We start from the raw sequence: 21,700 nt of genomic DNA, 5'->3' as shown, positions 1-21,700 counted from the left end.
ATGCCTTTCCCTACACAAAGTTCTTCCTTAAATCTAACTTTCATTTCAGCTGCCACAGCTTCATTCTCTGGTACAGGCCCTCAGTGGATGGTGGCACACAAATTAGGTACTAAAACCTTGCTCCGAAATATTGACTTGTGCAGAGGGGAAAAAGGAAAGCAATTTTATTGAATTCTTGCTATGTGCTGGTCACCACACTAGGCACTGTACTTCCAATAGCTCATTTAATCCTCACACAATTCCTGGAAGGCGTTATTATCCCTGTGACAGAAGAGGAAACTGAGGCTTACAGAGAGAAAACAACTTCTCCAAGATCCTGCAGCCCAATAGATATGCATTGAGTATCCTCTCCATCTGTCAGTTTGTTGTACTGTGGTGGCTTGCCTGTTGCTGTGGTGCTGGAAGCTGTGCCACGAGTTTTCCAAACACCAGCAGAATCACCATAGTGGACAGGTTTCAGTGGAGGTTCCAGACTAAGACAGACTAGGAAGAAAGGCCTGGCAATCTGCTGCCAAAAATTAGCTAGTGAAAACCCCACACATTACAACAGAATATTATCCAAAATAGTGCTAGAGGATGAGCCCCCTAAGTTGGGAGGCATTCAAAATACACAGTGGCCACAACAAAGGACTCAAGCATATCAATGATCAAGAAGATGGTACAGGACCAGGCAACATTTCAGTTGTACATGGGGTCTCCCTGAGTCAGAGCCAAATGGACGGTAACTAGCAATCCTGTGTGCCCCACATTGTGGTGAGGCTGGGGAGGCAGCAATGAAAACATAGTTTCTGCCCTCAGGGGTTCCCAGTCTAATGGAGAAGGCAGACAGCCAGCAGCCTTCCACAGTACTGCAGGGTTGCAGAGGAGGGAGGGCAACTGACCCAGACTTTTCACAGTACAGAAGCCAGGAGAGATGCCCAGCGCAGGCTGGCTGCCTGAGCTGGTCAGGAAGCAGGACTCGGCCAGGCAGGGCGACAGGGATGGCATAGCAGGCAGAGGGATCAGCAAAAACAAATGCACCAAGGGGCTCCAGAGCCTGAGACAGCCAGGGAAATACAAGCAAATTTGCATGGCATCTGAGGAAACAGAGGCACATGAGGCAGGGGAGGAGGCAGGGCCACATCGTGGGGTACCGTGATCATCCGTTAAGGAGTTAGGATGTGATGAAGGGCCTCAAGGAAACGGGACAACATGGTCAGCAGTGCGTGTGGGAAAGCTCACGCTGGCCGGGGTGCTGACAGATGAAGGGAGAGAGACAGCCCAGAGCAGGGAGCCTGGCCCGACAGCTGTGCCTCGTCCAGGAGAGAGATGGTGAGGTCTGAAGGAGGCAAGGAAAGGAGATGAATCTCAGAGTTGTTGACAAGACTGAGAGCTCCACAAAGGCAGGAGCTAAAACTGCTTCCGCTCACCATGTATCCCTCTGCCTGCTGCATAATAGGCTCTCGGAACATATTTTTGAAGAACCAGCAAAGGGTTCATTCTCCTTCATTAAAAAACTGATCGTGTAATCAACGTCACTGAAGTGTACATATCGAAATTGATGAAATGCTTTATGTGGTGTTGTATGTACACTACAATAAAAAAAGAGCATTACGATTTTAGAAAAAGAACTAATTGGATGTGGGAGTGTGGAGAAGAGGCTATGAGGAATGACTCCTGGGTCCCTGGGTTGGGCGACTGGGGGCGGGGGGCGGATAGTGGTGCATTTTACCAAGATGAGCCATGGGAAGAGGGCAGGTTTCGTGAAGCAGGGAGACAATTCATTCATTCAATCATTCATTCCACAAATACATATTGAGGGCCCACTATGTTGTAGGGTTGTAGACACTGGGGATAAAGCACTGAACAAAACAGACAAAAACTCTTGCCTTTATGGACTTTCCATTCTAGCGAGGGGAGGCAGCCAGTGTCAGATGGTGAAAAGGGGTATGGAGGGAAAAGGCAGGAAGAGAAATAGGAAGTGGGGGTTCAATTATTTTTCAGGCTGGTCAAGTAAGATCTGGATGAGAAGGTGATATTTGAGCAAAGACTGGAAGAAGGGGCGGGAACCATGTAGCTATTTGGGAGAAAAGCATCCAAGCATAAGAAACAGCAAGTGCAAAGGTCCTGAGGCAGGAGGAAACCTGACGAGTTCAAAGAGCAGCAGGAAAAATAGAGTAACTGGAGCAGAGCAGCAAGGAGGAGAGTAATAGGAGAGGGGTCAGGGGGGTAACAGAGCACATGTTGTATAGGGCCTGGTTAACCATTCAAAGGGCTTTGATTTTGACTCTGAGTGAGATGGGAGTCATTGAGGGCTTAGGGCAGAGCCCCACATGATGTGATTTATATTTGACCTGTTTGACACTGGCTACTGAAAGAACAACAGACAATGGGGTGACAAGGATGAATGGAAATGGAAGATCAGAAAGAGGGCTACCTCAACGATCTAGGCAAGAGATAAGTGTGACTTGGGCTGGGCTGGTATTGATCTAAGTGGTATTTATATTGTTTCCAACATTTTATCATGAAAATATTCAAGCATAGAGCCAAGTTGAAAGAATTTTACAGGGAATACCTGTGTACCTGGATTCTGGTTATATTTTGAAAGAGGAGTCAATGGGATCTGCTAAAAGTATGAGTTAAAGGCAGAGTTGAGCACCTGTGCAGAGCCTGTGGGACATCCCGGGAGCTCGTGGCAGGCAGTTGAAGGTTTCCACCTGGACCCAGAACCACAGTCCAGGTCTGCCCCAGGATACCAGACTTGGAAGCCCACCTTTCCTGTGTTATGGACACTCTGCAAATCTGGTCATGGTGCCAATAACTAAGAACACCATGAATCTTCTTCAGAAAAGCACACAGAAAATTATTTACCAACAATCACAGGGGATTCGTGCATTTAGATAACAAAAGTCCTAAGTGTAGTCTATTTCACTCCATTTTTAAAGTTCCCTGTAGCAGAATCATTGGGGAAAATGTTACACTAATTTTTGGTGAACATATGAAAACTCTGTGCCTGAGCAGGGCACCACCTTGTCTTGTCCCCAGAGCCCCCATTTCTCCCTCTGCCTTGGCCTCTGAGTGGCGGAGGAGAAGCTGTAGTGACTCTTCATGCTCAGGAGAGAGTACAAAGGGACCGAGTTATGAACACCCCTGTAACTTCCGGATGCCCTCCTGAGTACTGTGGGGAGCAGGGCCCAGGATAGTGCTTAGAAGGGGCTTAGGGCTGAGTGACGCTTTTAGCCCGGGGCCCGTCTCCACATGGTGCTCCCCCAGGCCAGGGGCCATGGAGATGGTACCCAGCCAAGGTTGGAGCCCAGGCCCTCCCCAGCCTCAAAGCTTTGAACTCAGGAAATCCGGAGGCAGGGGGACATTGTTGCCACATTCCTCAGCCCCTTTAAGACCCCCCAAGGCAGGAAGGCTGCCTGGGCCTCACCAGTTTCCCTCCCAGGCTCCTTCCTGGGAGGAAGGGGCTGCCTGTGCCCTTGGCGCAAGGGAGAGAAGGAGGGAGGCTGGGCAGGTGTTGCAATCCCCTGCCCCTGCCTGTCCGGAGGCTGAGCCATTAACGACAGGGCTGGGGGAGAGAGCAGGACCGCAGCTGTTTTCAGGAACTTGCCCTGAAGGGGAGAGGAGAGACCAGTGAGGCCTGGTGGGTGCCTGGTCAGCAGCTCCAGCGTGAGTAGGGGCTCCCCAGGGAGGGACTGAGTCTTGGGCTTGATGGGGACCTGGAGTCCCAGGTCCACTCCTTCCAGCTCTGCCAAGTTCCTATATTCGGGGGGCCTGGGCCTGGGGCCAAGGACCCCACCTTCAGTGTTTATTCCTTGGAGTCAGGAGCCCTGGACATTGCATCTCTTTTCCCAAGGATGCAGCAGCCTTCTTTTTTTTGGAGGGTGGGGTACATCAGCGAAGTCCCAAGAAGCCAAATATCTCTTGTGGGACACGAAGCTGGGCTCAGGGACGAACATAATCGCCCTCCCTCTGTGTCTCTCTCTCAGAACCTGGGTATCTGTGAGTAGTCCCTCTGCCTCTCCCTGTCTCCGTCTCTATAGTTTACTATCCGTTTCTGTCTCCCTCGGACCCTCTCTGAGTCGATTTCACTCTGAGTTTCTCTCTGTGTCTCCCTCCTGGACCCTCTCTTTGCCTCTCTCTTTGTCTCTCAGCTTGCCCTTTGTCTCTTGAAACCTAAACTCTATCAGATATCAGACTGCTTCTCAGCTTCTGAGTGCCTCAGTCTCTCTCTCTTGGTCAGTAATCTTTCGGTCTCGGTCTCCAGTGTCTCTCAGGCCTCAGTCTTTATCTCCATGAGTCCTTCTTGTCATTTCAGCCTGTGTGTGGATCTCCATCTCAGTCTCACTTTGTTACTCTTTCTGCCTCTCTCTTTTCCTCTCCCTTCCTCTCTCTTTCTTTCTCTTCCTCCCTTTCTCCCTGTCTCTCTCTGCCTTCCTCTCACTCCCTCCCTGTCTCTCTCTCTCCCTCCCTCTCTCTCTCTCCCCTCTCCCTCCCTCCCTCTCCCTTTCTCCCTCTCTCTCCCTTTCTCTCTCTCTTTGAACCACACCTGGGAGGGCCTCCTTCTGTCTTTTCCCAGCCCCTCCTTCCCACCCATCCTCTTCCCAGAGAGTAGTAGAAAGCCCAGGGGAGAGAAAGCTAAGTGGTTGAGAAGGAGAGGAGGGGTAAGTGATGGGAGTGAGGGGAGAAGGGAACAAAGAGGGGAGTGGGATGGGGTGACACCAGGGAGCACCCGATGAACCAGGACAGAAAGGGTTAGGAGCACCCCGTGAGCCAGGACAAAGGGTCAGGGGCACCTGGGGATCCCAGGGGAGGTGGCCAGAGTGAAAGGGAGAGAGTGAGGTGCAATTGTCAGGAAGGAGCAAGGGACTAGAAGGAGGAGACCCAGAAATGGGGCTTTGAAACTGTGCAGCGTGACAGAAAAAACAAGCTGGCAGTCCCAAGAAGCTGTGACCACACAGCCTGGGAAGGAGCGGGGGACGTTAAACCATTCTGGGCCCCATGAGGGGGTGTCTGCTTTATGGTTCATGAAAAAATAATTAACGCTATTAAGTGCTTAGTCCATGCCAGGCACAGGATATGTGCTTTCGTCACAGCTTATCTCATTGCATCCTTACATCAACCTCGGAGATGGGTGCTATTGTTATCCCTTTTTCACAGATGGGGAAACTGAGACTCGGAAAAGTGAAGTAACTTGTCCAAGGTAACTGTGCAGGTAAGAGGGAGAGCTGGAGTTCAGACCAATTGGTCTCGCTCAGAGCTGGACTCCCATTTCTTCACATCCTGTTCCCAGAATGGGGGACTATGCTCCAACAGGCCTCAGCTCCCACTCAGCTGAGGTGGTGGGCACCCAGGGCTGCCACGGGGGGCCAGGGGCTGATGCCATTGGGAGGATGCCTGGGGTTTAGCTGCCCACTCTAGACAGGGGCCAGTGGAGGGGAAGGAGATGGTGCCTCAGTGGGCATAAGCTGGGCCTGAAGCTGATCCTCCCTAGGGCAGCAGGGCTGGGGCATGATCAAAAACATACGGAGGTGGGAGCCAGTGTCCCAAAACCTGTACCTAGGAGGCAAAATCTTCCCCAAGCAGTGTATGCATTGTGGTGGGGAAGGGGTTGCCAACTACTGACAGGTAGACGGGCATGGTCTGGACAGTTGCTCAGGTTTCTCACTGCACAAAGGTGCCCAGCTAAGGGGCAAGTGAAGACTGAAATCCAGCCTGTTTTCCAGTCACCGAGCTGTGAGTCCTAGCATGTGTATGCATCTGCCCAGAGGAAGGGGTGTTTTTTTACTAAGGTGCACAGTCATGACTTATAGGCTGGTGGTTGCCCTGTATCCTGACACTGTAACATATCTGGACAGACTGAAGATCATGGTGAGGCCCCTGCAAGCAGGAACAGCCTTGAGTGTCTGGGGAGCTCTTAGTCACACCTCTATTTGGAAGCGAGAGAAAACGATTCTCTTAGCTTTTCTACCTTCTGAGTACAGGGTATCAGCTTGGCCACTTGGGGCTCTCTGCTGGGACACCCCCACATGTATATGCTCACGCATGTACATACAGGCTGGCTAGTGATTCCCACTGACCTGCCACTAAGAGCACCAATTAGTGCTGGGAAATCAGGTGTCTGGCCCCACAACCCCAAGGGAAGTAGGATAGGGGGATTAGGCTGGGAAAAAAAGAGGGGAAAGTGGGGACAGGTGGAAGCTGCCCACCCTAGTGGCCTCCCTTTGCACAATTCCTGAGACTGGAATGAATCCTCCCTCCATCCGAGGAATTCTTGCTTTCTCCCAGGGAGCATCTCTGATGCCCTTGGCACGGGTTGGTTACCTAGGAGAACCTGCTTGGGACTCATGCACACACAATCGGGAAACGCAAGGGAGTCGATGCCTCCCTTGACCAGGGAGAGGCAGGAGTCTTTGGGTAAATGTTCCCATCCTCCCTCCCAGCAAAGGGATAAATTGTCTCTTGGGTGAACATGGCTCCTCAGAAGGTCCCAGCAGGACCAAGCCCCAGTTGCCCTCAGAGATAACAAGCTCAACAACGTAATCTTGTGTGGTTTTTCCTCCTCCACTGTTTCATTCTCCCCACTCCCTTACTCTGTTCCTGGAATCTTCTAAAATAAACTACCTGCAAGCAAGCCCTTGCCTCAGGTTATGCTTTCTGGGGGCTGGGGGAGCCTGGTTAACACAGAAGGGAGAAGGAAAGAACGTTGTTCCTTGCTGTTCCCTTCCCTGCTCTCTCCTGGAAGGCAGATATGACAACAACAGGGGCTATCACTTAGGGTCATTTCTTATGTGCCAGGCACTGTGCTAAGCCCTTGACATGTATCGTTTCATGTCTTCCTCCAAAGCTCTGTGCAGTATGCACTATTGTTACCTCCATTTTACGGACAAAGAAATTGAGACTCAGAGACGTCAAGTAACCAGGCCAAAGTCACACTGTGGCAGAGCAAGGATTAAGGTCAGCTCTGATTTCAAAGCCCAAGCTCTTATTCAATCCCCTCTGCTTCCAGGTGAGCACCAAGTTTGGCACTATGACAGGGCTGGGTGCCTGGAGCCTGACCAGAGCCGCCCTGATCGTCCTTCTGCTCCCTGGAAGTGAGTGTGGTTCCGGGTGGGGGCGTGGTGGGGAGAGGGAGTTATGGCGGGGGGGGGATGGAATCATTTCCCCACATTGCCCACCCTACCACTCCTGCGATTTCTAGAGAACCCTAAGAAGCTCAAGACTAGATCACAGATGTGGGGCAGCTGAGCTCCCACCCATCAGGCAAACCACCACTGATCAGGAACGGTGAGAGGACCTGGGCTGGTCAGCCTGGAAAAGACTGGAGGGACCCAAACCGTATCTGCAAATCTCTGTCGGGCTGTCAGAAGGAACCTCTGGGTCCTGTGCAGCCTAGGCAGGAGCAAAGGGATTGAAGTGGAAGTCACAAGGAGGCAAGTTTCATCCTGAAATAAGGAAGCACAAGCCGAGCTCTCCAACAATGGAAACTCTTATTTTGAGAGATGATGAGCTTCCCATCTCCAGGGGTATGTAGGCTGAGGCCAGGACTGACCTCAGGATGCTGCAGAGCAGGTGTTGGCAAACTTGGTCTGATAGCAGTATTTCGGCATTACAGGCCACATAGAGTCTCTGTTGTGTGTTCTTCTTATTGGTGTTTGTAATCCTTTAACCTCCATCCTTAGCTCACAGGCCATATAAAAACAGGCCACCCAAGCTCTGCTGTAGAGAACGCAGCCTCAGGTGGAGTTTTGAAGTAAACAGATCTGAAAGCTTCCTTTGAGCCTGAAGTTCTAAATCTGTGAAGCAGTAGGAGCCCCATGCTGAGAGTCTTGCTCTATGACCTTGGGCAAGTTGCTTCACCTCTTAGGGCAGTGAGGGCAAAGTGCAGTGCTTACTGAGTTACGTATTTAAAAAATATTCACCAAGGGCTTTCTCTGTGCCAGCCGCTGGGAAAACAGTAATGAGAAAAACAGACAAGGTCCCTGGCCTAGCCAAATGTACAGTCTAGCTGCAGAGATAGACAAGCAAATAATCGTATGCCTCTATAAATATTAAGGATAACAAGAGCTTTGGGAAATTATGGAATCCTGCCCTTGTCTGATTAGTAAGGGCCTAGTCTGGTTCCAAGAAATTTGGAAGACAGCTACCTGGTCAACCAACTGGGATAGATCCCTATCTGTGCCCATTCCAAAGAAAGGTGATCCAACAGAATGCTGAAATTATCGAACAATATCATTCATATCATGATATTAAGTTATGCCAAAGATAATTCAAAAAGGGTTGCAGCAGTATATCAGCAGGGAATGGCCAGAAACTCAAGCCAGATTCAGAAGAGGACTTGGAACGAGGGATATCATTGCTGATGTCAGATGGATCTTGGCTGAAAGCAGAGAATACCAGAAAGATGTTCACCTGTGTTTTATTGACTATGCAAAGGCATTCAACTCTGTGGATCATACCATATTATGGATAACATTGCAAAGAATGGGAATTCCAGAACACTTGATTGTGCTCAGAACACTTAGTTGTTCAAACGGAACAAGGGGATGCTGCATGGTTTAAAATCAGGAAAGCTGTGGGTCAGGGTTGTATCCTTTCACCATACTTATTCAATCTGTATGCTGAGCAAATAATCTGAGAAGCTTGACTATATAAAGGAGAACATGGCATCAGAATTGGAGGAAGACTCATTAGCAACCTGCGACATGCAGATGACACAACCTCGCTTGCTGAAAGTGAAGAGGACTTGAAGCATTTACTGATGAAGATCAAAGACCACAGCCTTCAGTATGGATTATACCTTAACATCAAGAAAACAAAAATCCTCACAACTGGACCAATGAGCAACATCATGATAAATACAGAAAATATTGAAGTTGTCAAAGATTTCGTTTTACTTGGATCCACAATCAACACCCATGGAAGCAGCAGTCAAGAAATCAAAGGACGTATTGCATTGGGCAGATCTGCTGCGAAAGACCTCTTTCGCCTTTTAAAAGGCAAAGACGTCGCCTTGAGGACTAATATGCAACTGACCCAAGCCATGGTATTTTCCATCACCTCACATGCATGTGAAAGCTGAACAATGATTAAGGAAAACCAAAGAAGAATTGATACATTTGAATTATGGTATTGGAGAAGAATATTGAAGGAGATCGAACAAATCTGTCTTGGAAGTACAGCTAGAATGCTCCTTAGAAGTAAGGATGCTGATACTTCATCTCAAGTTCTTTGGACATGTTGTGAGGAGGGACCAGTCACTGGAGAAAGACATCATGCTTGCTAAAATAGAGAGTCAGCAAAAGAGGGGAAGACCCTCAGTGAGATGGATTGACACAGTGGCTGCAACAATGGGCTCAAGCATAGCAACGATTTTGAGGATGGCATAGGATCGGACAGTGTTTTGCTCTGTTGTACATAGGGTCGCTATGAATCAGAACCCACTCGACAGCACCTGACAACAACAGCTGGTTCTCCCAAGACATTAAATGTTAACCACGTGAAAAAAGGTGGAAGGAGAGGAAGAAAAGTAACTCAGGAAGGAACCAAAAAAACCCAAACCCATTGCCATCGAGTCAATTCTGACTCATAGCAAGCCTATAGAACAGAGTAGAGCTGCCCCATAGGGTTTCCAAGGAGCATCTGGTGGATTCGAACTGCTGACCTTTATGGTTAGCAGCTGTAGCTCTTAACCACTGTGCCACCAGGGTTTCCAAACCAAACCCATTGCCCTCAGAATAAGAAGGAACAGTGGGTACAAAGATCCTGAGATTGGAGAGATCATGCCATTTTCAATGAACAGCAAGAAGGCCAGAGCAGCTGGATATGACAGCAGATGGTCAGAAACTGAGAGAGTTAGGCACCAAGGCACAAGGGCCATGTGAAGGATTTGAGTCTTTATCCTAACCATCACAGTAAATACTTAAATACATGCCAGGTGCCATTCTGAGTGCCTTACACATTTAATCCTACCAGCAATAGTAAGGTAAAAGGGACCATTTTTATCCTCATTTTACAGATGAGAAAACTGAGGCACAGAAAACCTCCACAATATACCAGGGTCACATAATTAACAAGTGATAGAATCAGGACTTAAACCTAGGCAGTCTAGTTCCAACATCCACATTCTTATCCACATCCACTTATCCACCACCCCATGCTGCCTTTCAGAGCAATGGTGCACTGGTTAAGAAGTGTTCTGGTCAAGATTGGGTAACACAATCAGATTTGAGTTTTGAAAAGCTTACTGTGGCTGCAAGATGCTTGTCATTCTAACTATTGCTTTCACCATCCTCGGGGAGGGAACTAGTCTATTTGGCAGTATGCTGGCTCTGGCTTGCAAGAACCAATAATGCACGCCTCTTCCCAACTCCACATTCAGTGATTTCAGATTGATAGCTCGAAATTGGCCATGGTAGGAGTATTTGCCCTATGGACAGTGGCACACACTACAAATCAGGGTCTGTTTTCCCTTGAATAGCTGGTTTTAAACATTTTCTAGTACATCACTCTCTATCTCACCCCAACAGCCTCTCCCAGCCCCCATGCAATCCTTTCCATTCTAGCCCCATGCCTCAGTGACTGAGGCACTACACAGGCTGCCTGATAGCTCAGCTCTGCCAGGCAGAGGAGTCACCCATGGCTTATTCTCTTCCACTCCAGGCCTTGCGGAGTGTGGGCGCATCAGCCTCTCACACCCCATCGTCCGCCTGGGGGATCCTGTCACAGCCTCCTGTGTCATTGGCCAGAACTGCAACCACTTGGACCCGGAGTCAGAGATTCTGTGGAAACTGGAATCAGAGCTTCAACCAGGGGGGAAACAGCAGCGCCTACCCGATGGGACCAGGAAGTCCACCATTACCCTGCCGCATCTCAACCACACTCAGGCGCATCTCTCCTGCTGTCTGCTCTGGGGCAACAGCCTGCAGATCATTGACCAAGTTGAGCTGCAGGCAGGCTGTAAGTCCCTCCAGCCATCCACCCACTCTGCCTCCAATGTCCTTCTGCCAATACTAATAAGATATTTGCCAATACTTGCTAAAGAAACACTTTATGGGCATTCTACCAAGCAATCTTCCCTACCAGTGGGTACTATTATTAGCCCCGTTTTGCAGATGAGAAAACTGAAGCTCAGGGAGGGTAAGTGACTTGCCCGAGGTTACATACTAATAAGGATGGAGCCAAAATTTCTATCAGGCAGTGTGGCTCTAAAGCCAGTGTTGTAACAACAAGCCCAACTCCTTGGCCATAAGAGGGCGTATCCAGGAAAACATTCTCTACTAGCTGGGCTTGCTCCCAGCTTCTCTCCCATCCCAGTCTCAGCCCTCAGTTCAAACTGAGCAGGATAGGGTTTGTGCAAAGGTGAGGCATAAGAAAGCGAGGAAGGAAAGAAGAAAAAAACACACCAAGGTTCTTGTTTAAGAATCAATAATACTAGCAGCTAACACTTACATAGCACTTACTATGTGCCAGGCACCGTTCTAAGTACTTTATGTGCAATGAATCCTTTAGCGTTCACAATGACCCGGAGGGTAGGTATATTACTATTACTCCCATTTTACAAATGAGGAAACTGAAACACAGGACAATTAATTAACTTCAAGATCACATGGCTAATGAATGAGAGAACAAGGCTGAAAACCCAGACATTACAATGTCACTGACAAACGGGTCTAGAGTGAGGAAAATTGGAGATGGGGGGGTCACCAGGATGCTGGGGTCCTGTGATGCTTGTCCCTTTCCATGCCTACAACTTGGCTTTCCCCAGGCCTGACCCTCCAGGTTCACATTGTATGGAGACAGGGGACTAGACAAGATGATCCCAGAGGGACCCATTCACAGCAAGAAAATGAGGCCAATTGGTCCCAGCCAGAGCTTTCTGACTGGTCCCAACCAAAGTCTTCACCCTCTCCCCACCCCACACAGATCCTCCCCCGACACCGTACAACCTGTCCTGCCTCATGAACCTCACAATCAACAGCTTCATCTGCCAGTGGGAGCCAGGACCAGAACCGCATCTGCCCACCAGCTTCACCCTAAAGAGCATCAAGTGAGTGGGGGCTTCCTGCCTCGGCCCCCTTCTTTTGGGCCCTGGGGTGGGGCATGGGTAGGACTGTGCTTTTTTTCTCTGCGTGGCACCCAAGCCTGATCTTGTTGGTAGGAGCCGGGACAATTGCCAGACCCAAGAGGAGCCCATTCAGGAATGCGTGCCTGAGGCTGGGCAGAGTCGCTGCGCCATCCAACGCAAACACCTGCTGTTGTACCAGAGTCTGGTCATCTGGGTGCAGGCAGAAAATGCGCTGGGGACCAGCCAGTCCCCAAAGCTGTGCTTTCATCCTATGGACCTCGGTGGGTGACTCTGAGTGTGGGGGCAAGGAGAGACCCCCAAAATGGACAGAACCAGAGAGGCACCGAAAGGGAAACAGGGACCCAGTAACAGACAATGAGACATTGGAAGACCCAGAGATAGAGACAGAGAAAAGAGACAGAGACAACAGGGATATAGCTGGAGATAGAGAAATGGAGATAGACCAAGAGGTGTGGAAGAGACCCAGAGGCAAAGAGACACATTCATTCATTCTTTCAACAAAGAATTAATTTCTTGAAGTACCCACTATGTACTAGGCACTCTTGTAGGTGTTGTGGATACAGCAGTGAGCAAAACATCCCAGATCCTGCCCTCAGAACTTTACAATTTAGTGGGCAAAATAAATAAAACAGAACGCCAGACGAGGATAAGTGTGACGAGGAAGTTAAAGCAGAGAAGGGGGATAGGGAGAGCAGATTGGGGGACAGTTGCTCTTTCAATAGGATGGTCAGGGAAGGGCTCGATGAAAAAGTAACACTTGCACAGATACTTGAAGGAGATGAGGGAGCGAGCCATGTGGATATACGGGGAGAAAGTGTCCCAGGCAGAGTGAACAACCAGTGCAAAATCCCTGGGGCAAGCATGAAATGAAGACCTAGTGAGAAACAGAGACACGTATACATAGGGACAGACCCAAAACAATGTGGAGTTGTGAATTGACAGAGGTACAGAGACACATACAGAAAGAGAAACACACAGAGACTCCCTGAATGGAGACCCAGGGAGGAAAATGCAACCACAGACAGAGACAAGCGGGAGTTAAGGAGCCCTATTCTTTTATAGGGTGGGACAGGAAGCAGTTCTAACAACTATCTTCCTTGCAGTGAAACTGGAGCCCCCCACACTGGAGGCCCTGGACCCCAGCCCTGAGGTGGCTCCAGCCCAGCCAGACTGTCTGTGGTTTCGCTGGGAGTCATGGAAGCCAAGCCTGTTCATGGAACAGAAGTGCGAGCTGCGCTACCAGCCACGGCTAAGAGAAGCCAGCTGGGCCCTGGTAAGGCAGGGTGCAACCTCAAGTGCCGGGGTGGGGGTGACTGAGGAAAGGGTATGGGTGGGCTCTAGCTGGCCCTGGAAGGACCCAGGCATCCAGGCTCAGAGCCACACCCCCCACCAGGTGGCCCCTTTGCCCTCCTGTACCCTCCACCACAAGCTCTGTGGCCTCCTCCCAGCCACAGCCTACACCCTGCAGATGCGATGCATCCGCTGGCCCCTGCCAGGCCACTGGAGTGACTGGAGTCCCAGCCTGGAGCTGAACACCGCAGAACGGGGTAAGTAGGTGAGGTGCTAGGGCAGCCTTCTGCGCCCAGTCCAGCCTCCAGGACCCCTGGTGAGCACCCTCTCCTCTGACTCTGACCACAGCCCCCATCATCAGACTGGACACGTGGTGGCGGCAGAGGAAGCTGGACCCTAGAACTATGGATGTGCAGCTGTTCTGGAAGGTGACCCCCTCTAAAGGCCATCCCTCCACCCCTTAGACCTCCTCCAACCCAGACAGAGTCCTGCAAGCTGGGGCTCAGGAATCCCATAGGTCTGGCAGGCTTGGTTCATTTGCATGTGCCTAGTAAGATGGTAATTGTCCTTTTGGAAGAGCCTACAAGGCAGGACTCACCCATGCCCCCAAAGGGTCCATTCAGTGAATAATTAAGTGCCTGCTTACTTCTTCCTTGCCTCCCTCCTAGGACCTGGCACAGGGGAGCAGAGGGAGGGTTCTGTGATCCATCCACCTAGAAGCTCTCCCCCACTCAAGACAATCTGTACATTCTCCTTATCTCTCCCTTCTATTCCTACTACAGCCAATGCCCCTGGAGGAAAATAGTGGGCGGATCCATGGGTACCTGGTTTCCTGGAGACCCTCAAGCCAGGTTGGGGCAGTCCTACCCCTCTGCAATACCACGGAGTTAACCTGCACCTTCCACTTGCCTTCAGAAGCCCAGGAGGTGGTCCTCGTGGCCTATAACACAGGCGGGACCTCTCATCCCGTCCCGGTGGTCTTCATGGAGAGCAGAGGTAAAGGGAGCTGTCAGGCAGTAGAGCGCGTTGGTATTGAGCATGTGAGTTCTGAGGCTAGGTTGCCTGGGTTCAAACCTAGTTCAGTCATCTGTTAACAGTGTGACCTGGGCAAGTTATTAACCTCCCTGGACCTCTGTTTACTCATCTAGCAAATGCAGACGATAACAGTGCCTACCTCATTGTGAGGACTTAAATGATTTAAGACATGTGCCTGGTTGGGGTGTGATAGATCACTTTTGCTTGTGGCCTTTCTAGCCATGGTCTTGTAACTCCCATCGAAGCGATGGGGCAGGACTGTGTGATAGGGTAATTGTGGCCCACCAAAGGGATTGGTCGGTTTTGCCATCCCGCTAGACTTGAAATGAGCAACTCCGGAGGCAGAACAGAGAAGATCCCACCACCAAGGAAAAACAGCCAGGAGCCAACATGCCCTTTAGACCCAGGATTCCTGCACTGAGAAGCTCCTGGAAGCAGGAGACCAAGAGAGAGAGAGAGAGCTGTAACCCCGAAGACACTGAAAAACAGTGGCAGGATAGACCCGGCAGCAGGAGGCTGCAAGGTGGGCTTCCCGGCCCAGGCCTGCGAAAAGAGAAAGCAGAGTGTCTTTGGACAGAGGCCTAGGGCCAGGGAGAGGTGTGCCTGCACGCAAGGCTAGGAAGAGGTTGCCCTGACGGAAGAACGGTATCCTTGAGTGTTCCCGAACCTGAATTGTAACCTGTTACTTCCCTAATAAGTGAGTTCCGTGTGGCCATTGCAATGAATGATCAAACTCAGCAGAGAAGTAGAGAGTGCCACAAGAGGGACCGTTGGTGTCAGAATTGGTAAAGATGGCGAAGAGAGGAGATGTGTCTGGCTTCCACCTCATTGCAGTCAGCCTTGGGCTGTTGATCTTGATTCACCTTCCCCCTTGTGAAGTTAGAGGAGGTCAGACAGGCCCAGATGTTGCTTTCACACTGGCACAAAATAACTGCTTGGTATGTGTTAACTATTATTATTATTATCATTAGCCAGAACCAAGTTAAACTGGTGATTTCTACACACACACACAGAGAGAGAGAGACAGAGAAAGAGAGAGAGAGTCCATTCTCCCAAGGAAGCTGGGAGAGAAAGCTCTAAGCTTTTCCAGCTGGAACATGGACCCTGAGTTAATTGCTCATTCTCAGGGGATCAGTCACCACCCAGGATCCCCTGAACATAAGTCCTCACAAGGTGAGACTAACAGTAACAATAACAATCATAATCATAGCCATAATAGCAAATATTTCTACTTACTAGCTGGGTGACCATAGACCAGTAACTTAACCTCTCTATGTCTCTCAGTTTTCTCATGGATAAAACGGGGACAATAATAGTACCTCCCTCATGGGGCTGTTAAAAGACTCAATGAATTAACATCCATCAAAGACTGTGCCTAGCACATACCGAAGTCTGTATAGACCGAAGAAGAATTGATGCACTCAAACTGGTGTTGCTGAAGAATATTGAATATACCATGGACCGCCAGAAGAGTAAACAAATCTATCTGTCTTGGAGGAAGTACAGCCAGAATGCTCCGCAGAAGCAAGGATGGCAACACTTCATCTTGCTTTACTTTGGACATGTTATCAGGTTTTATCAGGAGAGACCAATTCCTGGAGAAAGATGCTTGATAAAGTAGAGGGTCAGCAAAAAAGAGCGAGATCCTCAATAAGATGGCTCAACAGTGGGCTCAAACATAGCAACAGCTGTGAGGATGGCAGAGGACAACTTTCTGTTCTGTTCTACATAAGGTTGCTATAAGTTGGAGCCAACTCAATGGCACGTAACAACAACATATACAGTTAGTTCTATTATTACAACAGGTCCCCAGGTGGTGCAAATGGTTTGCACTTGGCTACTAGCCTAAAAGTTGGCAGTCCAAATCACCGAGCAGTTCCACAGAAGAAAGACCTGACAATCCGGTTCCTCAAAGATTACAGCCAAGAAAACCCTATGGAGTAGTTCTACAACACATGGGGTTACCCTGAGTTGGAACTGACTTGACAGCAACGGGTTTAGTTGGGTTTGATTAGTATTAATATCAAGTACTGCTCTACCTGAGGCACTGTGCATCATCTCATTTAAACCGCACCACAACCCTGTGAGTCAGGAACTTTTATCATTTCCATTTTACAGATGAGGAAACTGAGGCTCAGATGTTCACTTACCCAAGGTCCCCCAGCTTGTAAGTAGCAAAGCCAGGATTGAACCCAGGCTCCTGACTCCAGGGCCTGCACTTCCTTCATCTTCATTCCACTGTCTCCTACTCTGTCTCCAGGCCCACCGCTGGCCAGACTCCATGCTGTGGCCCGAGATCCTCACAGCCTCTGGGTGGGCTGGGAGCCTCCCAGCCCCCAGCCTCAGGCCTATGTGATTGAGTGGGGTCTAGGTCCTCCCAGCCCCAGTGGCAGCAATAAAACCTGGAGGATGGAACATAATGGGAGCATCACAGGGACTTTGCTACAAGGTAGGCAGACCTGGGTGTGGGCAGGTGGGTGGGGGGCAAGGGGGTGGGGGAGAAGGAGGGCAGTGCTTGTCTGACAACGGACAGTCTGAACCATCCTAGCAGGCTCCCCAGCCTTTCTGGATCCATAAATTTTTTTATTGGGGTGAGAATATACACAACAAAACACTCACCAATTCTACAATCTCTACACGTATAATTCAGTGACATTGATTATGTTCATGGTGTACAACCATTCTCACTAACATTTCCAAATTATTCTACTGCCATTAACACAAACTCAGTGCTCCCTAGGCAAAAATCTCACATGCCCCCTTCTTCCCCCTCCTTGGTAACCATTAATAGTCTTTGGTTTCAGTATATTTGCTTATTTCGTGTAAGATAAATCATGCAGTATTTGTCCTTCTCCGAGTAACTTCCTTCACTCAGCATGTTTTCAACGTTCGTTCATGTTGTGGCATGTCTCAGGACTTCATTTTTCTTTATGGCTGAGTAATATTATACCATTTTGTTTATCCACTCATCTGTTGATGGACATTTTGGTTGTTTCTACCTTTTGGCTATTGTGAATTGTACCGCAGTGAATGCCGGTGTATGGGTGCCAGTTCTCCTGGGTACACACCTAGGATTGAGACTGCTGGGTCATGTGGGAGTTCTGTGTTCAATTTTTTTGAGGAACTGCCAAACTTTCCCACAGCGTTTGTACCATTTTGCATTCCCATCGGCAATGGATGAGGCTTCCAATTTCTCTATATCCTTGCCAACATCTGTTGTTTTCTGGGATTTTGTTTGTTTGCTTGTTTTCCTTTGCTTTGCTTTGCTTTGTTTTGTTCTGTTGGCCATTGCCATTCTAATGGAGTGAGAGCATATCTCATTGCGGTTTTGATTTGCATCTCCCTGATGGCTAACGATGATACCTAACAACAACAACAACAACGATGGCTAATGGATGGGAGCCCTGGTGGCACAATGGTTAAGCGCTTGGCTGCTAATCAAAAGGTCGGCGGTTCAAACTCACCAGCTGCTCCACAGGAGAAAGCTGTAGCAGTCTGCTCTCATAAAGCTTTACAGCCTTGGAAACCCTATGGGGCAGTTTTCTCTGTCCTAGAGGGTTGCTATGAGTCGAAATTGACTCGATGGCACTGAGTTAATGGCTAACAGTGTTGAGCATCTTCTCATGTGCTTCCTGGGTATTTGAATATCCTCTTTGGAGAAATGTCTGTTCAAGTCCTCTGTCCCTTTTTTATTGGGTCGTTTGTCTTTTTGTGGTTAACTGAAGAAGTTTTTTGTATATTTTGGAAATTAGACCCTTACCAGGTATCTTGTTCCTGAAAATTTTCTCCCAGTCTGCAGATTGTCCTTCACTTTGTTGATAAAGTCCTTTCATGAACAGAAGCATTTCATTTTTATGAGGTCTCATTTATCTGTTTTGTCTGGATCCTTCACTTTCCTCAGAATCAAGAGGTTTTTCCTACAGTCTAACTTGATCCTCTCTTTCTGTAGTCCTGACCCTGCCACCTTTCTAGCTCTTGCTTATACTTTTCTTCCCTGGTCCTCATTATCTGAAGAAAAGATTGAAAAGATTAGGCCAACATCATGAGGTCCAGGTTAGCCCTGACTAGAGGTCTGAGGTTAACTCCTGACCATCAGCAAAGATTAGCCCCTAACCAGAGCACCTACCCCACTTTCTCTCTACAGAGAACATCAGGCCCTTTGAGCTGTATGAGATCACTGTGACCCCGCTGTACCAGGACACCACGGGACCCTCCCAGCACATCTATGCCTACTCCCAAGAGAAGGGTTTGTTAGCCACCAGGCCCCTTCCCAGAATCCTCTCCTCCTCTCCCAAGGCCTGCCTAGATCCCAACAATCAGGAATATGAGGGAACATTTCCTTCCTTCCCTACCTCTGGCCCTGGAGAAGAGTTCTCTCCCAATCCTAAGACTACCCCTACATTTGACCCCTGGAAAAGCAGCTGGACGAAAGTCACGTGGTGGGGTGACAGAAATTGGGCAGTGGGTTTGGCAGAATTCAAGAAACAAGCCTGGCAAAAATCAATCAATTGCCCTAACAGAAATCAACTGTCACATCAGATAGAAATTAGACAGAGAACCTGGCATAAATTCAGAGGGCGAGTGATAGAAATCAGATTGAGTCAAGACAAAATCAGTCCTGGCAGAAATCGGGTAGTGAGGCTTTGGAATCAAACAGAACTGGGTTCAACTCCTGGCTCAGCCACAGCCAGGATTTTTTTAATTCCATCGACCACTCAGATACAGTGATAGATGGAATTCAAACAAAGTTCCTGAGAAAATGAGACCATCAAGCAAGTAGAAATTAGGCAGGAGTCCCTTTGCACTCTCTTTTCTCACCCACCTCTCAGTGTATCCCAGTTCTCAGGTCTCGGGCTGGAACACAGGGGTCAAAGGGGGCTCTCTGCCCTGTCCCGGTTCCTGACAGCCCCTGCACCTCTCTTCCTGCAGCCCCCTCCCGCGCTCCAGAGCTGCATCTGAAGCACATTGGCAAGACCTGGGCCCAGCTTGAGTGGGTGCCTGAGGCCCCTGAGCTGGGGAAGAGCCCCCTTACCCACTATACCATCTTCTGGACCAACACTCAGAAGCAGTCCTTCTGTGAGTTTATCCCAGAAAGCCCGGGGGAGGGGGTGCTCAAGAACCATGAAGGGAGCCCGAGGCCTCAGCATCTAGGCCCAGGCTGACCGTGCTCCCCAACCCCCAGCCACCGTCCTGAATGCCTCTTCCTGGGGCTTTGTCCTCCATGGCCTGGAGCCTGCCAGCTTGTATCATGTCCACCTCATGGCCACCAGCCGGGCTGGAGCCACCAACAATACAGGCCTCACCCTGATGACCTTGGCCCTCGGTAAGGGGACACGGGGACTGAGCAGAGACGGCTGCCGGGAGGGTGCCCCAGGTGCCCCCCTGTTCTGAGAGTAGATCTGCTGAGGGATCCTGAGTCTGAGGGAGGAGACCTTACACACATTCAACCTAACCTCTTCTGGCTTTCTCCTCACGCCAGAGGAGTTCGAGGTGTACATCCTCCTGGGTCTGTTTGGCCTTCTGCTCTTGCTCATCTCCCTCTGTGGGGCTGCCTGGCTCTGCTGTAGTCCCAGGTGAGTCCTTTTGAAAGAACCGGCACCCACCTTTGGCTTCCTCTACCCACAGGGAACTGCAGACCTAGGTAAGCCTATCTAAGTCCTTCCCAGACCTCCAGGACTCAGGGGCCATGTCTGGGAGTCCCAACCCTCCACCTTCTCCTCTCTACACTAAGGGGCGTCCCTTCAACCACTGGGGGTGAGTGGGAGGAAGGACAGAGAGATGAGAGATATGCTGGGCCCAGCCCTCACCTGCCCCCTCCTCCAGCAGGAAGAATCACCTCTGGCCAAGTGTCCCAGACCCAGCCCACAGCAGCCTGAGTGCCTGGGTGCCCACCATCATGGCAGAGGTGAGAAGCCTGCAAGGAGAGGGAAGTGGGGTGGAGGTGTTGGTCCAGGCCCAAAGTGAAGGGAGACCCCTCTGAGGACAAGGAGTTGGGCCCTCCCAGCAATTCCTACCAAGATCCTCTGGAGTGAAACAGACCTGAGTTTGAATCCCTGCTCTGTAAGTCTGAGCCCCAGTCCTCTCACTGTGAACTGGGACTAATCCCAAGATTGTGGGAAAGAGTCATTGTGGTGAGTCTGTAGAGCGCTCAGCATGTGTCAGGCAGGGAAGAGGTGCATTGGAAGTGTAACCCTTTGAGTTCCAGGAGAGCAGCAGGAATGATCCCACCACTGGCCCAACTCAGGAAAAGGCAGTGGCTAGGGCAGACATCTTGAAATGCACCATCTCCTCACCCCATGTCCTTGTGTCCAGGAGACCTTCCAGCTGCCAAGCCTTCGGGACCCCGGAATGCCCCCCATAGCCAAGATCACGGTGCTGGAGGAGGAAGAGAAGAAGCCAGGGCCCTGGGAGTCCAGTGACACCTCGGGGACCTGTGGCCTCCCCACCCTGGTCCAGGCCTATGTGCTCCAGGGGGGACCAAGAGAAGCTTCCACCCAGCCCCAGCCCCAGTCTAGCACCAGTGACCAGGTCCTTTATGGGCAGGTGCTGGGCAGCCCCACAAGCCCAGGGCCAGGGCACTACCTCCGCTGCGACTCCACACAACCCCTATTAGGGGAGCTCACTCCCAGCCCCAAGTCCTATGAGAACGTCTGGTTCCAGACCAGCCCTCTGGGGGCCCCAGTACCCCCATCCCCAAGCCAGGAGGACGATTGTATCTTTGGGCCACTGCTCGACTTCCCCCTGCTACAGGGGCTCCGGGTCCATGGGATGGAGGGGACGGGAGGCTTCTAGGGCTTCCTGGGACTGCCCCATCTGCGCCTGCCCCCGGAAGGGCCTGGGCTGTGTAGAAGAGGGGTTCAGGTCATTAAGCTAAAAACCACCCTAGCCCCAGAAATGCCAGAGGCTCCTCCCGGTCTCCCCTGTCCCTGATCCCCATCACCCCTTCCCTCATATCCTGTCTCTGTGAACTGGGCCTCCCAGGCAAACTGTACACTTTAAGAATGTGTAGCCCTGCCCACTAGCCTTTTGTACTTGTTTCCTGTAATTTTGGTCTCTTAAACCGGTTGTTTTTTTGTTTTTTGTTTTTGTTTTGTTTTGTTGAGGAAATCTTGAGTGTGCCTGAGTCTCTTTTCTTTTTATTTTCAGGACCCTAGCAGTCAGGGTGGGGGCAGTAGTGGTTCAGTGGTAGAATTCTCACCTTCCATACGGGAGACCTGTGTTCAATTCCCGGCCAGTGCACCTCATATGCAGCCATCACCCATCTGTCAAGTAGAGGCTTTTGTGTTGCTATGATGCTGAACAGGT

The 21,700-nt window shown here is 50.1% G+C and overlaps 1 protein-coding gene across 3 annotated transcripts; it reads left to right on the top strand.

The window, feature by feature from the left end:
• Nucleotides 1-3,500: 3,500 nt before the first annotated feature.
• CSF3R (colony stimulating factor 3 receptor) lies at nt 3,501-21,473 on the top strand. Of its 3 annotated transcripts, none has more exons than XM_049878772.1 (17): nt 3,501-3,651; nt 5,143-5,197; nt 6,992-7,076; nt 10,645-10,941; nt 11,908-12,031; nt 12,143-12,330; nt 13,174-13,343; nt 13,464-13,617; nt 13,709-13,788; nt 14,143-14,356; nt 16,656-16,844; nt 18,540-18,641; nt 19,325-19,471; nt 19,578-19,718; nt 19,875-19,968; nt 20,222-20,300; nt 20,708-21,473. In XM_049878772.1, the coding sequence occupies exons 3-17, from the start codon at nt 7,013-7,015 to the stop codon at nt 21,185-21,187; spliced, it is 2,523 nt and encodes an 840-aa protein (XP_049734729.1). In that variant the 5' UTR covers nt 3,501-3,651; nt 5,143-5,197; nt 6,992-7,012; the 3' UTR covers nt 21,188-21,473. The 3 variants fall into 3 exon arrangements, with proteins under 3 accessions (XP_049734729.1, XP_049734728.1, XP_049734730.1); XM_049878771.1 differs by having other exon boundaries at nt 3,502-3,651; nt 20,219-20,300; XM_049878773.1 differs by lacking the exons at nt 3,501-3,651; nt 5,143-5,197; nt 6,992-7,076 and adding an exon at nt 7,422-7,508 and having other exon boundaries at nt 20,219-20,300.
• The last annotated feature ends 227 nt before the right edge of the window (nt 21,474-21,700 follow it).

This window comes from Elephas maximus, chromosome 3 (assembly GCF_024166365.1).
Source record: "Elephas maximus indicus isolate mEleMax1 chromosome 3, mEleMax1 primary haplotype, whole genome shotgun sequence".
Taxonomy (NCBI): Eukaryota; Metazoa; Chordata; class Mammalia; order Proboscidea; family Elephantidae; genus Elephas; species Elephas maximus.
Note: the sequence above shows the minus strand (reverse complement) of the source record. Positions and strands in the feature narration are given on the sequence as shown.

Excerpts from the sequence above, each read along its gene's own strand:
- CSF3R (XM_049878771.1), top strand. The coding sequence starts at position 7,013 with ATGACAGGGCTGGGTGCCTGGAGCCTGACCAGAGCCGCCCTGATCGTC. Across the intron at positions 13,344-13,463 it reads GAGAAGCCAGCTGGGCCCTG|GTGGCCCCTTTGCCCTCCTG; the intron begins GTAAGGCAGGGT and ends ACCCCCCACCAG. Across the intron at positions 20,301-20,707 it reads TGCCCACCATCATGGCAGAG|GAGACCTTCCAGCTGCCAAG; the intron begins GTGAGAAGCCTG and ends CCTTGTGTCCAG.